This window comes from Olea europaea, unplaced genomic scaffold, assembly GCF_002742605.1.
Source record: "Olea europaea var. sylvestris unplaced genomic scaffold, O_europaea_v1 scaffold1616, whole genome shotgun sequence".
In the NCBI taxonomy this organism is placed as follows: Eukaryota; Viridiplantae; Streptophyta; class Magnoliopsida; order Lamiales; family Oleaceae; genus Olea; species Olea europaea.
Genome location: NW_019233796.1, coordinates 193,640 through 210,092, shown reverse-complemented (window position 1 = coordinate 210,092; position 16,453 = coordinate 193,640). Strand labels below are relative to the sequence as shown.

Genomic DNA, 16,453 nt, shown 5'->3' with positions numbered 1-16,453 from the left:
ACTGCAACAATATGTGTGTAGTTTTAGTTATGATTTAAACTAAAACGATATGAACGTCGTCAAACTTATATTGAAACGATAATGATGTCGTTATGTATCAAACTCACAAATAAAGTAACGACATTCATATCGTTTTAGTACAAATTTGACGAGTTTGAAATTGTTCCAGTTCAAATAATAACTATAACAACATAGATATCGTTTCTTTTCATATAAAACGTTAATTATATCGTTTTGACTGAAAATAACGATTCAATTCTCCACAACCACTCAACACGTCTTTAACATACCTAGGAGGATCAAAAGAAGTCATCAAGTGGGTTGATGACATTTGAATGATTTAGAAAGAACGAACGAAGATACTTCTTTCTGTCGAAATAGTTTGAATATTGTATACAATCATAGGAACGAAAATATTCTCACAGTTCTTTTGAGTGAGATCAAACCCACTTGATTATCTATTTTGAGCATCCTGCATATGTCAGATGCATATCTGGTGACGGTCGAATCATTGTTTTTAGCAGAAACGATATAATTGTTGTTTTATTTTAATTGCAACAATATGTATGTAGTTTTAGTTATGATTTAAGCTAAAACAATATCAACATCGTCAAAATTGTATTGAAACGATGATGATGTCGTTATGTATCAAACTCACAAATAAAATAACGATATTCATATCGTTTTAAGACAATTTTGACGAGTTTAAAATCGTTCCAGTTCAAATAATAACTATAGCGACATAGATATCGTTTCTTTTCACAAAAAATGTTAATTATATCGTTTTGACTAAAAATAATGATTCGACCGTCCACAACCACTCAACACGTCTTTAACATACCTAAGACGGTCGAAAGAGGTTATCAAGTGGGTTGATGACATTCAAATGACTTAGAAATAACGATCGAAGATACTTGTTCCTATAGGAATAGTTCAGATGTTGTATACAATCGTGGGAACAGAAATGTTCCCATAGTTTCTTTTGAGTAAGATCAAATCCACTTGTTGACCTATTTCAATCGTCTCATATATGCCGAATACATATCGGGTGGTCGTGGATCGTCGAATCATTGTTTTTAGCAGAAACGATATACATATCTTTTTATATAAACTTAAACGATATATATATTGTTTTATTTATGATTTAAACTGAAATGATATCGATGTCAAAATTGTATTGAAACGATAATTATATCGTTATGTAGCAAACCACAAAATAACATAACGATGTCCATATTGTTTTAGTACAAATTTGACGTGTTGAAAATCGTTCAAATTTGAATAATAACTACAACAATATAGATATATAATGATATTAATATCATTACCACTCGAGAGCAAATGGTCACTTGGAAGCGAACGCAACGATTCCCCATGTCGCGTGCGCTATGTAAGTTTTTTATATAACGACATCCATATCATATTATTGGTCTATAATGACTTCAATGCCATTATGAAAATCAATAAAGTGGCATATTTTTATACTAGAACAACATTAATTTCGTTTTATGTCTCAGGAACGATTTCAATATTGTTATGTAAATTAGTGCAATTTTCGTATTGAAATGACATCAATCTCGTTTTATGTTTCAAGAACAATTTCAACGTCGTTGTATGAATCTATGCATTTTTCATATTGAAAAGATATACGCGTCAACTATAACGATATAAAAGTCGTTTGTTTGTAATGTGAAAAAAATATAACAACATAAAAAGACTTTAACTTTGTTCTAATAGCATAAAAGTGAGAATAGCACAATGACTACAAAATCTAATAAACCATTTTGTGCTTCCAATAAATACAAAATAATTAAATTACAAGTCACGACAATTGCACAACTTTAAGTTTCACTACTAGATGTTTGACATTAACAAGTGGTGCGAACATGACTAGTTTTCTTACAGTTGGAGCCTTAGACATTGTAGGGACAAAAGTTGACATCTCCATTTGGTATAGCATTATATCGACATTCAACGTCTCTCTAACTTTATACAAGCTTACATAAGAAATTGCTTTTCAAACAAGAATGATCGATGTTTTCTTTTTGTCATTCATTGCATTTTTCATTTTCAAGCGCTTTCAACTGACTGTTCATATTCAATTAGAAAACAAATTGAATTCATAACATATCCATGATGACCATAATTACAATTAACATAAGAATTGTAAATTTTTTTTATCAAATATCAAATTTCGTACATTATTGATAACGAAATGTATGTCGTTATGGTTTGTAGAAAACGATATGTAAGTCATTCTGGACGGAAAAAATGAAATATATGTTTCATAATAGAACAACAAATAGAATAGTCAAAGATGTGTTTACCAGCATATTCATTTAAAAAAAAGAGCTAATGAGAAAATGGGAAAGCAACCCATATCAAATCTATAATTCGATGATAAAAAAAAATAAAAAAATAAAACCATTACTAACAAATGAACACCATAAACACGAATCACAACATGTGATTCAGAAAAATTAAAAAAGAAAGTAACCAAAATATTGAAATTTAACATTACCTTCTCTTCTTCTTCAAATACCCATCAAGAATATTATAAACTTTGATTACTTATTTCAACCAAGTGAGTATTTAAGAGAATGATAATATTATATTTTGGGGTTTCATGAAGAAGAATATGATAAAAAAAGAAGAAGAAGAAAAGCAGAGAATGTCCGATCCAACTGTGGAAGAAAGGAAGCCAAAATTGAATTGGGGTTAAATGGAAATTGAAAGGGGAATTGGGACTTTATGTCTTTTACATATAAGGATATTTTAGTAATTTAAAAATTGTATTTTCCTTTTCTTTGTATCCTAAGGCTATCTAAATAAAAAAGATAGGTCATAGTCTTTTTAAATAAAAATTTTGTTTGACTGGGCCTATTAAATGAATCCCTCATATTATTATCAATATTTACAATTTTAATTATATCTAATTTTTGAAAAAAAAAAATAAATAACTTATACCTCTTGAATTTGAATTGAGATCTTGAAGTCACTTAATTCATGTAATCTCCACTTTTTAAAAGGAGGAAATTAGGCCCTCTACCCTCAAAAAATGACAAATTAGAAAACTACCTCTAAAATTAAATAAAATCCTTTCACCGCAAATAATACGTCCAACACCCCCAAACCAAAACCTGAGAAAGCTTCAAACTAGAAGCCACAAATCCGGCCAAAACTTCCAACACCAGATTTCCATTTTGCTCTCCAAGTGCATTCTTCTTATCTCCATTGCTATGTCGATTGTCTTTACTTGTGTTTCTTTATTTTGGGCCAGTTTGTGCTGATTTGTTTTCACATTTGTGGCCTATTTAGTTGTAGAGTTAGTTATCAAAGGGAAAGATAGAATGCAAATCATTTAATTTGATTGGTGGGGACATTTGAATTTTCTCCTGTACCTCAGGTGGTATATATGGAGCAGTGGAGCTATTTTTCTTTGGACTTGGATTCATCAACGCTGTTGCCACACTATTCTTGTAAGATTTTTTCAAATTTACATTCAATATTTAGATTCTAACTCTACAACGTGGATTTCAAGTTTATTCATCACCAAAGGGATAAAAGCTGAAGACTAATTTTGTGTTCTACTTTGCTTTCACTTTTATTTGATACGAAAATAATATAAATGTATGATGATAATAAGTTCTTTATATGTGACAGTATAAAGTATGTTAGCTTGCCTTTATATTGATTGCTCCATCAAGAAACACTAATATGGGTTGCTCTGCCAATGACTGCCGATACACGATTGCATTACTAATCTCCGCCACCATGATTTGTGATGCATTATGTTGACCAGTAGAAGTAAATGGCTACTACTAAAACATTGAGGATCACTTAGGATGTGCATGCTTGTGTTTTTAGTTCAATTGTACTATTTCTTGACATGGTACTTGTATTAATTCTATGTCCTGTACTTCTTTGTTTTGAATTTCATGTGAGGAAAGACTCACTTAATGATCCGTTTGAGGGTTTGATATTTCATCTGTTTAACTGTTTGAGCCTCTTATGCTAACGGGAGCAAAGATATTGCAGTCCATTGTAGTACTTTTGATGGCTTGAGGAACAACCAGATTTAGCTCTAGTGCCAGTTCTTAGGATGGCAGCAATGGTGATGCTGAGAACAAGTCTTTCGAAGTTGTTTTTGACAAGAGGAGACGATCGGCGAACTCGACTTGGATGAAGAATGACACCTCTGGTTATGGTAGTCGGCCTTTTTATTTGTTCTATATCATCATAAATATTAGTATTATGTTATTCTAACATAAATGTGATCAAATTGCAATCTGAAGACTGTAAGGACTAACAAGTAATATCTGGTAACATCATGGACATTTATACAGTACTTTTTACTCTCAAAATTTTTTTATATGATTAATGGGTTTGTTGAGTTGGTAGATGACGTTGATGATGACCATGAAGATGAATTGACTTAGAGATGTTTAACGATTTGATTAGTGTTTTGTTGATGAACTGACTTAAGATGCATGGTGGTGAACGAAACAAGAGGAGAGTCGGTGGTTGTCTCACCAATTTTTTTTTTTTTTAATACTTCCATCGCATTATTGAGCTTATTTCAATGTTTAACTGGTGTTTTGTCACTTTTTTTTAGTAAGTCGCTTTTTTGAATTTCTATCACTTTTTTAAGTATGTCATTTTTTTTTATCACTTTTTAAGTTACAAACACCATTCTTTTTTAGTAACAGTGATTGTATGTCATTGTTTAATAAAAAAAAGTGACACTTAACTTTAAAAATTGACATTGTGTCACTTTTTCATAAAAAAAAAAAAAAAAAAACTGATACTTAATTTTATACAGTATTTTTTTATTTTTAAAATACTTTTCATATGATATTTCAAAAGATTCTTAATTTTAAAGGTACTTTCCTAAACGGAAAATATCGTATCTGCATTATGCCAAAAAAAGGATTTCATAATCTACTATGTTAGATTATTAAAACCAAAAATACTAGATGACATATGAAATATATTTACATATACTTCCTTTAAAAAATAGCCCACATACCACATTTTGTAACTAACCCTTTTTGAATTCAACTTATTTCACGTTCTCCATTAATGTCATTTCCTAAATTGAATAAGCAATTCAAAAATTGATGATGGCCGAAAGACAAAAACAATAATTGTTAGCTTGTTGAATCATCACCATGTGATTCCATGATAACATCATAGGCTTCAACATCATTGAGTAAGAGGATTAACTGGCGAACATTTTTTTAAACGGACTGCGAATTACATACATAGACACATACACTATTATGAAATAAATTGAATTTCGAGAGAATATCAAAGCACGATTATATTGAAGCAAGAACACAAATTTTTATACACAATCAAAAAGAGAGAGAGATGATTTAACAAGTACCGGTGCTCATCTTATATTGAGTATTGGTGATGTCATATTAATTCATTGGTGGATAATAAGTTTAATTCAAATGATGGAACTCACAAAATTTTTTGTCCACCAATGAATTGATATGACACATCATGAAAACCGGTGCTCATCAGATCGTTGAGATTTTATCGTAACTTGCACGAATTCACATTTATGATCACGTATTTATTGTTATATATGTTTTCGGAGAGGTTAGGTTAGAGATCATGGTGTCTATTTTTATAATAGAGACGAGAGAGATGAATTAATACAAATCCATCAACAACTTAAGTTTTGGCATGTTGATTATCCATCAACAACAGATCACATCTGACCTTTATGGAGATGAGACGAGGTGGGGGCCATAGTGCATGCTTTGCAACTATGCGAGGCAGCACGATGGTGAGATTAGTCAGGGTCTAATTACATGTATAGAGCCGTCGATTGAAAATTTTAGGATGGAGAAGGTTTTGAGGGCCTAACGGTAGCTGCCAATTAAGGGTTGGGTTTTTCTCCGTACAGGGTACGATCCCCTCATGTGAGGAAGCTGTGCGCAGAGCACTGCCCTTAAGGGATTGATGGAGTATAAAAATTCAGGTTGTTGTATAGATGCAACTTGTAAGATAGATTAGTCGCATATGATTTTGCTCCATTAATCGAGATTGATTTGGAGGATTGTGACAGTCTGCTAATTTTTATGAGGAACCAAACGCTGAATTTCTCGAGATGAGCAAAATGGCTCTTTTAGGATTAGAAATCCAGTTAGTGGCACGATTATCTTGTATTCATGAGCTTCTTACTATTTTGGCGAAGAATACAATGGTGGTTTTAAATAACGAATCTTTCATGACGACAAAAATTGTTCAATTCGTAGACGTTGCATTAGATGTGTTTTAAGAATTAGAATAATATATATACGAAAATCCAATTTTAATCTTGCCCAATTCACTTGGAGATTATAAAGTCGATGTTTGAGTCCCATTTTTTGGAAAAATTACATTTTTAAAGAGTGATTTGACATCATTTCAATCACATATTTTTCAATAAAATAATATTACAAGCAAATTCAAAAAATTTCCTTATTTTTTAACCACATATTTCTCATCAATACACTATTCATAAAATTCATTTTTATGAAAAGAATGAGGCTCAAACAAGGACAAAATGTTTTAAAATGTTAGCTTTCAATCTTCAATTACGAACTCAGTCGTTAAATCGAACAAAATTTCACTTCTGAGATCTTATATTTATTTTTGTTTACGATTCAAACTGCATCTACAAGTCTTGCTACCATTCAACCAGTTCAATTCTTATTAAACAAGCGTTCACAATTAATCATTTTACATTCTACATAACTATTTTATTCCCTAATACTAACTTAGGCATCAAAATGGCTACGAGGTCAACACTCCATAAGCTCAAGAAGACATTCTATTGCCACCAGATGATCAAGCCCGTCTCAGTTCGAGCTCGATATCTGTACCTACACATCAATCACTCTTATTCCAAATATATAATATGGCACTGTAATTTTATGCTCAATCCCATGAATAAATGATTAAAACATTTCCCCTTCCCATGTTAATTTGCACCATCTAGCACAAATTGATCTCTAATTTTACCTGATCCATGGAGAGCATTAATGTGCAAATAGTGAAGAAGTCTGTACATTAAGGGTTTGTTTGGCACATCTTATTTGAAATCATTTTTCTTCAAACTCATTTTCAACTTTACATGTGGAATCTTTAAATTTTCCTTACTTTTTTAACCACACATTGTCATAAAAAAAATCATATTTCACTCCAGTAATATTTCCCAAACAAACACTATATCACACTATCAAAGTTTCTAAGCAACTGTAATCTTATTAAATATTTAAAAGTTGGAACATGTTCCAAGCCATTTTGCTAACAGCCAAACGATTTTTACGCATACAGTAGCTATACATGCAAAACGAGATCAGCAAAACCTCAAACAAGCTTCTAGCTCTTGCTCGTCCTTGCAATTATATCCGAGTAGGTATGCTCGAGCTGAAACACGTAAATGCCATCAGTCAAAAGAATAAGAATATAAAATCACTTCACAAGTTTATGAGATACTACAAAGATTCGTACCAAACCGGCCAGATCCCATAAATGGCTCTGCTTCATCAGTAGCACCACCTTGCTGCTGTTCCTGAATTTTCAACCGCATAAGACAAGCATCGGATTAAAAGATGACAATGGAGAGTCGGGGTCAAAGCATCAGATCACACTAGTTCCATACCAATAATAAAAAATAATTGTATTTCATGTTTTATCATCATAGTAAAAAAGTACATGTCATTTATTTAATTTGCATTATTCCGATGGCAATAATACTGTGTGTACATCCGGGTTGACACCTTGGATGACACTCCACGCACATGGGGGTGGGGCCCGAGCCTAACAAAATAATCGTAGCCACACCCCCCTGTGGAGTGTCAACCCGGATGTACTCATAGCAAAACCGTTCCGATGGAATATTTAAAAATAAAATTCAGATAGATACTTGTGTGTTTCCTTGTGACGCATTTTCTATTTTCAAGATTGTGGACACGAAGGAGAGAAATCGGTTGATAAGATAGCAATAGCAATATAGAAATCTTAGAACCACATACAAGCAAAGACAAGAAAAAAGAGTATAATGTCTTACTGCATCAGGTTCCATTTCAGCTGGTGACAGCAATCTGTCAAAACAGCGTCCAGAAATGGTGCACACCAAAAGCTCGTTCGTGGGATCCGGAATAACTTCTCTGCATGTGTCATCGCAAACTGTACAAAACAAGGAAAAACCAAAAGTTTCAAATATCCAGGGTAACAAGTATATAGGAGTTTACATCCTTCAAAAAAAAAAAAAATGTTTTGTTTATAAAATATTTATCGCTACTTCACATTTTCCAAAAACAAAAGATCACTTCTTACCATGAACATGCCCAGTCTTCTCACAGACAAATACATCACCAATTTGATAGTACGTGCAACTTTCCCCAGAGCAAGCATGATCAGCTACCACTGTGTCAGCCAGGCCTCGGCTACTCTTCCATATGGAGACTTGATCAGCAAGTGTTTTGTCAAGAATCACATGGTCATCATTCACCTAATAATCATATAATAGATAATAAATTAAAAAATAGTCAACATAATAACATAATCTGACAGAAAGAATGTAAATAAACCACAGCAATAGAAATATAATCACCAGTCCTTGCAATTAGCCAGATAATTATTTTGGTCATTAAAGTTCCACATCATAACATTAACATGTATTAGACTATCGAAATAATAATCTCAGATATGCACATCTAAGGATCTTTCCTTTCAACGGCCCATGTCTGTGCCCATGTTTGGAGGGAGAATAAAAAATTCGGAACTCAGGAATGGGTTGTTCACAAGACAAAACTATGATTATTAACTGTTCATTAATTTGATTAATCTTTCATAGGACGGGTGTAAAGAAGTAAAAATATGTATATAAATGTATTCTTAACAGTGAATCGTTTATAGGTCAATAGTATTATTACTGTAACATAAACACAATAATCTGTAGTATTTGAATTTAGATGTAATCTAGTCTGAAATATCTTCAAGAACTGCATTTTTCGATCAATCCACGTTTAGATGTGTCATAAACATTTCATCAAACAGTATTTGCTGCTTACCTGAGAAGGAAGAGGTGCTTGGCTTCTCTTTGCCGCCTGCATTTGGATGTAATACTCTTTAAATTCAGAAGGGCAACCCCTAACAAACTCTGCCATATCTTCTTCATCACGCTGCAGGAAAAAAAAATAACATGTGTGTTAAAATTCAATCTTGTATGGTGTCATAAATGTAGCCATCACAAAGTTCGAAATATTCAGAATTATGGATTCACTATGAAGATATGCTCTCACACATGCACCTAATGGTCACAAGAGATTGAATTGTTAAATGCGTCATTTTTAACATCAAATGTAACAATAATTACATTTGATGTACCGACCTTTAATCCTCCCATTACGAGGGATTGATATAAGGATATACACAATTTTATAAATCATAGAATTCAAACTCGAATCTCAAATTACCTGAATGTAAAGTTTCTTCCAAGCACATTCCCGTGGCTTTTTTGGAGGCAGCAGACCCCACCGCATGCAATATCTGCACAAACACTAGACATATTATCTTTCTTTAATTGAGTGCATTGGAGTAGACATATAAGCATATTTGTTTTAAGTTAATAGGAGGATACCCACATTTAAAACATGAGGTCAACTACGGTTAGAAGCACAACTTTGACGTCAGAATTAGTACAAGTTTTCAAAGGCATAAACATCCACCAGCAGAGGGAAGGAAGGAAATTTGTCAGATGCATGTGTAAACTAATGGCCTTTGCTTTGCTCAAACACTGACAAATTCCTAACACTATAAGATGCACACCACCAGGAAACTAGATTTAATTATTAGATTGGAACCAAATAAAAAGGCAAATGCTTAACAAAGTAATGAAAAACCTTATTGTTCCTCACATAAACAAGTGACATAAGCACGAGCATGAGCAATACTGAAACTCTGGCTACATGCAGTAACAAGTGTCCGTACGAAATAGAGTTATATTCCTTAGAATTACTGCACTCCAGAAGATATCAAAATAAATATTCAGGAAGTTCAATTTTCTCCTGTTAATACAAGTAACTTTTCTGCATTTATAGCTGTATTTGTACCTCCTAAAACTTCTTATGAAGTTTTTTATTAGTAAGTGAGCATTTAAAATGTGGAAAATGAAGAAAACAGCACCATGTACAAAAATCTAACACTCACAAAGGAAAGAAGGAAAAACCATGAAAATTCAGAAGTTGAAATAGCAATAGTTATCAACCGTGCACGTGCAAATACGGAAAAGTATCAGCTGTGGATGAGGTGAAAGGGAACATAAAATTACTCACAGGCGACGCCACAAGGACTCATCTGAAGCAGCATAATTTAGGAATCTACACACCAATGAACACGCAATAAGATCCTGCAGTCCAAATATGACAGATGAATGAACATAATAAGTAGCAACTCATTAAAAGAATAAAGAATCAAATTATGGAAATAGTAAAAACACACAAATGACAAAAAATTTAAATGCAAATCTAGATACCTCTGATGAGAGAAATTTGAGGATGTGATGGAATAATTCAGGAGGAACTTTACTACAAACCCCAGTTTCAATCCTCCTGGATACAGGTATACTTTCCCTACTCTCCCTGTCAACATCATTATTGTCGACTTTGATTATCCCACCATTCTTTGGAGGCAACAAGGCAGCTTCAGCTTCCAACTCCATGGATGATGATGAAGATGACGATATTAATGCCCTTGATAATCCCTCATCACTGATTTCACCTTCCTCAACTCTGATTCTCTTTGCTTCTTGCTGTTTCTTCTCTTCCTCTTCACTTAGCAAACCATCTTCAATATGCAATCTCTTTCCATCTCTGTCTTCCTCCTCTGCTTCATCGTCCTCCGACTCAACTGTCTCCTCCGCTGCCTTCAACTCTTCCTACAGCACATCATCCAAGAGACCATAGTTATGCTCAAATGCACTGGTAAACATGTCTATATCACACAGAAATCTTATAAATATTGTAAAAGTTTGTAATCTTAGAACAAAAGGAATCCTAAAGACTCAATTTCAGTAAAAGTGAAAAATGCACAAGTGCCTTCCAGAAGGCAAACATGTCCCTTTTCGTCGATAACGTTGTTCGAACACGTCAAACGCAGATCCTACCCTGTTGACCCGACCACGTGTCCAACACTTTGTAGACCATATCCATATTGAACAATAGAAATCTTCATTTTGGATGTTTCTCCAATGCATGCCACACAAACACACTTATCAGCTATCTAGCACTCACAAGCTTATCCAATCCTTCAATGTGTTGTGTTATAAAGGGCAATTTTCCCAATAATCAACATATAACTTGTAAAATAATTGCATTTCAAATGATAAAACATTAGTGATGTGCATAGTATTTCAAATCAAACAATTTATTCATCAAATATAAAAATATGTTCCATAGTTAAGCATGACACCCTCTTAAAAGAAACAGGAAACTTGGAAATAGGGAATTTAGGCCCCCCAAAACCTTTAATTTTTTATCACTACATATTAGTGTAAATCTTAAGCCTGATAATTTTATCTTTAAATTATAACTTATAAGACAACAATACATAGACAAATCAGAAAAATATAATGAGAATTTAGAGCAAAAAAAATATTAAAACAACTGGAAACCTCGAAGCCCCAACTCTTCAATGAAATAACAAAAGTGCTAAACGCAATTGAGGACAAAAATATATATCCCCCATATCCCGTATATGCAACGTATATAAAATAAAGTACAACAATTTAAACAAAATTCTGAAAAATCCAAGATCGTGTCAGAAACATAAGAACCTGATCGGAGAGTTCGGCGAGGACTTCAGATTCCAGGAATTGAGCAAGGACTTCATCCTCATCATCAGACGCCATAAAGATTACAATTTTAGAATAAAAAAATTGATCGATGGATACGTATGTATAGGCTATGGGTGGAGTCCGGGAGGAACGTCCACCGGCAAATTCAAGATGGGAGCGTCGGCGAATCTGAACCGTTGATTTATGGAAGGTGGGGGAAAAGCGACGGGATGAGATGAGGAGAGAGAAGGAGCGAGATTCGCGTGGGATTCGGCCGTCTGACAAGGATGTCGGGTCGTGGGCTCGGGTCACAAAATTGGGCCGGTTAGGGGCCTATGAATTCATTTCTTTCGCGGAGAGCAAAAATATCTAGTGGAAATTACATCTCACCCATACTTTTAAATAAAATATCAATATTCTAAAATCAGGGTTAAAGTTTTATTATTCAAAAATCAGATATTTCATATTTAAATTTAAATATTATATATACAAATTTTATCACAAACTTAGGGGAGGCAGTGGGCCGGGCCGAGCCGAGCTAGCTTTGTTAACCCACGAGCTCGGCTCGGGCTTGTGGCGAGCCGAGCTCGTGCTCGGCTCGTTGCTTGTGGGCGAGCTCGGCTAAGCCCACGAGCTCATGGGCCAGGTCGGGCCGAGCCCACGAGCGGCTCGCGAGTTTGTGAATTTTTATTTTTATTTTTATTTTTATTTTTTTTGCAAATTTTTCAAATTTTATTGATAAAATTTTAATTTTTTTCCACTTTTTTGGACGAGCCGGCTCGTGGGCTTGACTCGTGAGCTTGGCCCACGAGCCGCTCTTCGAGCTCGATGAGCCGAACTTTGACGAGTCGAGTCGGCTCGACTCAATTGAAATCCCTACACAAACCCTAATTAATTTCCCCCGTCCCCCCCTCTCACATTATAATTGCCCTTCTTGGGACGGAGATCAAGAGGCAATTTTCCCTCATTCGGCATCGAAACCAACGCCTCCTTTGCGATCGGAGTACTTCTACGCAAGGCGATGCTACTACTGCCCGAAGTGACGCAGTACTACCTCGCGCGCAGTGGTGCCATGGTGCGTCACCGCTGCACTTGCTGCTGTTGCATAGAGTGACTTCATTCCATAGGTGCTCCGATTGATGCTCTATACCACTTCTCTGACAGCTTTATTCCACAGGTAGTGCCGGTTCTTTACTGCTGCAGCGATTCGTGACCCGTACCAAAGCTCTTGCAGCAATGATTGTTGGGCTATGTTGATGGCAATGCGTATGTTGTGGTGGGTTTACATATGTGGTGGCGACGGTGCGTTTGTGATGGGTTGTTGGGTTGTGTTTGTGGCGATGGTGATGGTGATGGTGATGATACAAGCAATGGTCATAAGTGATGTGGTGGTTTTGGCGTATTTATTTATGGTGGTGGTGGTCACACGTGGTGCACACATCAATTGGGATCTGGTGCCGAGTGTTTAGTAATGTAGCCATCAGGCAGCGATGACGGTGCTAAAGTTTGTTGTGTGGTGAGTGCTCAATGGCAAATTTGAGGATTTTTTTTTTTTTTTTTTGGGGTTGTGGAGTAGTAGGCTGACGGTGGTGGTGTTTGGTTGCGGTGTTTGAGATGATCATTTTATTGTTGGGAGATGGTGATGATGGTTTTGGCGGCGGTATTTCGACGACGATGCAGCTGGTGGTGGTGGTGAGGTGGTGATTACAAGTGTTTGTGGTGGTCACAAAAATGATTTGATTGTTTGTGATCAATAAATTGGTTAATGTGTGACCAATACATAATATTTTACTAATGAAATAAATAATATGTGATCTAAAAATTTGTTAAGTTGTAACCAAAAATAATTTGTAATTATGTAATTAGATATTTTATGACCATAAAATAAGTTAGCTTATAAAATTTGTGATTTGTGACCAACGAATACGTGACCTGCCACGCGTTTTATGTAACGTGATTTAACCGCAAGCATACAATATCAAGTTTTGTAATATAGTTTTGAAGAAAGATGTCGAACCCACAGGGGTTGTAATTTAATTTTGACTAAGTACTATAATTATGTAAATTTCTACTTTATTTAGACAATTTGATGATTTTATGAATGAAAGTTATATGAGTGAATGATATAAACTAAATCTAACGTGATTGGATGCGATAAAATTGAAGAATGCAAATAATCAAATGAGAAGGCCTAGGGATTGATTTCACCTAACTCTCAATTATGATTCAACGAATTCCAATTACTTCGATTAGTTTTCCCCTATTTAAAATCAAGAACCCTAATGTATTTTTAACCCCCTCTCTCGAGCACCGATTAGAAATTAACCCTAGACCCCAATTCCAACATCTCTGTTCGAAATTGAAAATCTCGAATTTATAAAAGACTCGATTCTTTTGTGGAGTAAGCTTCATATATTTATAACTTCTTTCGAAACCTATAAATTCTATGTTATATTAATTTTAGATCATGCCTAAATTTTCCTCTCTCGAGTGCCAAATTTAGAGCATCAAATTATCCAATTGTTGATCAGGCAATCGAAAGCATTAAAATCATGATACAATTAAATATATACGAGAAAACTAAACTAAATAATTATAGAATTTCATCAAATCATAATATTGAGTTCGGTTACATCAACCCTAGGTAATTTGTTTAGTGCATAATTAAAGACGTTAAATTCATACAAATTATAGTGTAAAACATGAAGAAGAAAGAAAATAAATTAAACGAGTAAATTGATTCTTCCCTTGTTTTCCACGCCTCTCAATTAGTTTTTGCCCTTTGACTCTTTCAAAATTGTCTAGCCCTCCACCAAATTGATTAATTGAAGAAGTAAACCTGTCAAAATTTTGAGTTCTGCCTTCCCGTTGCGTTTGGTCGGCTGAACTCCTTTCAATCCTCTTGAAGTTGTCGGCTCTTCCTCTCCAGATTCTCTCTAATTCCCAGAATTTTTGGGCAGCTGACTCCCTGTTTTGCCGTCTCCAAATCCCGTGCGTGGCTTGATCCCACAGATTTTTAGTGTGCGGCTCTTCCTTAATTTAGGTCTTCAATTGTGTATTTACAGTGTCTTGAAATTTAGGGAACAACAGGTTACTAATTGGGCCGAGAAAATATTATAAAATCATAATTTTCTTCTGTTTCAGAATACAGTGCCTGGGCGTTGTGTTAGTGGTGCCTGGGCACTGACTTTCTGCTTGTTTTTAGCAAGATGGGCGCTACGGCACTCGGTACCCCCGAAACGGCATTCTGTGCGTCTTTCAGTATTTTCAGCATAACTTTCTCGTTCGATATCCGATTGAAGTGATTCTAAATGCGTTGGAAAGCTAATTCAAAGTGCTACAACTTTGCTTCAGGTATCATTCTTCAATTCGATCGTTTTCTATGTCAAACATGAGTCTCAATATGAGACCAAAACTTCGGCGCGTAACTTTTCGGTTGGAAAATGATTAGTGATCATATTTTGACTAAATTTGATCCCTTGGACACCTTCCTTCATCTAATTGACTCCTAGCACTCTTAGATCTTCATCACGAGTTTCGACACGACTTTTGATTAATTACATTTTAATTCTCGAACTTTGGATCTCTTACATTTTGGTCATTTCATCCAATTTCGCTAACTTTTGCCTATTTCCTTCTTTTGGCCTCTTTTAGCTATTGTTTTCTCCACTTCCATCAATCTACAAAACAACACCAAAATCACTTATTAGCAATTCTAAAATACTCTCCAAGATGGCGAAATCATGAAATTAATGACATAATATAATGAGTGTAAATCACTCATCAAACACCCCCAAACTTAATCTTTTGCTTGTCCTCGAGCAAACATCAAACCAAAGAAAATCATTAAGAATCACACGAGTACAATTAAAGCACAGATTATTTAAAAACACCTTTTGCTGGACACCTTGCCTCCACAGCTCAAGATTGAAAACATAGCCTCAATTGCATGAATTACTTCAAAATTATAATGTACAAGTCAAATTCTCACATATTCAATGCAAACGGGTGTGTGTGGAGAGTCAAATGCAACGCCGTACAATAATAAGTTGATCCAATTCCCAACCTTTAAAGTCAATTATTTCCTTACTTCGCTCGTGGGATTCACACACGCCCAAACTTATTTTCTTTTCTCTTCCCAAGGTGTATTCTAAGGTTAATTTCCACTCCTAATTTCTCACACTGCTCGAGTTTGGTTAAATTTTACTGGTTGCAGTTCAAAATATCAACAAATGAGGATTCTCCTTATATTTTTTACTGCTTCAACTTCTAGGAATCAACCAAGTTACTAACCCCTTATCAAATGTTTAATTCTATAAAACAAGTGTTCAAGGCTTAATCAAGTCATGCGATTTCAATTTTTCTTCTTCTTTTTTTTTTCATATAATTTTTTATATATAACTTTATTCTTTAATCACCCTTTGTACAAACGTCTCCCCCTTAAACTTTCTAAATGACCCCTATAACGAGTTTTAAGCCGATAACTCCCAAATCAAACGACTTTAGGGCACCAAATTTTAAACCCTTACAGGCTTAATTACTCAAGTCATAAAGGCTACGAGAGACGATATACAATGGGATTATTAAAATTGTCCTCATTGGGATCTTTTTTTT

At 34.5% G+C, this 16,453-nt stretch overlaps 1 protein-coding gene across 1 annotated transcript; it reads right to left on the bottom strand.

Moving 5' to 3' along the window:
- Window positions 1-7,173: 7,173 nt before the first annotated feature.
- LOC111377162 (F-box protein SKIP31-like) lies at window positions 7,174-12,814 on the bottom strand. Its single transcript, XM_023000216.1, has 10 exons — window positions 12,758-12,814; window positions 11,840-12,172; window positions 10,541-10,942; window positions 10,341-10,414; window positions 9,483-9,555; window positions 9,078-9,188; window positions 8,341-8,515; window positions 8,072-8,190; window positions 7,513-7,573; window positions 7,174-7,428 (listed from the first exon to the last, which is right to left on the bottom strand). Exons 1-10 carry the CDS (start codon window positions 12,812-12,814, stop codon window positions 7,358-7,360), a joined length of 1,476 nt encoding a protein of 491 aa, XP_022855984.1. The 3' UTR covers window positions 7,174-7,357.
- Between the last annotated feature and the right edge of the window lie 3,639 nt (window positions 12,815-16,453).

Excerpts from the sequence above, each read along its gene's own strand:
- LOC111377162 (XM_023000216.1), bottom strand. The coding sequence starts at position 12,814 with ATGCCGAATGAGGGAAAATTGCCTCTTGATCTCCGTCCCAAGAAGGGC. Across the intron at positions 10,943-11,839 it reads TCGCCGAACTCTCCGATCAG|GAAGAGTTGAAGGCAGCGGA; the intron begins GTTCTTATGTTT and ends GATGTGCTGTAG. Across the intron at positions 8,191-8,340 it reads GAAGACTGGGCATGTTCATG|TTTGCGATGACACATGCAGA; the intron begins GTAAGAAGTGAT and ends TGTTTTGTACAG.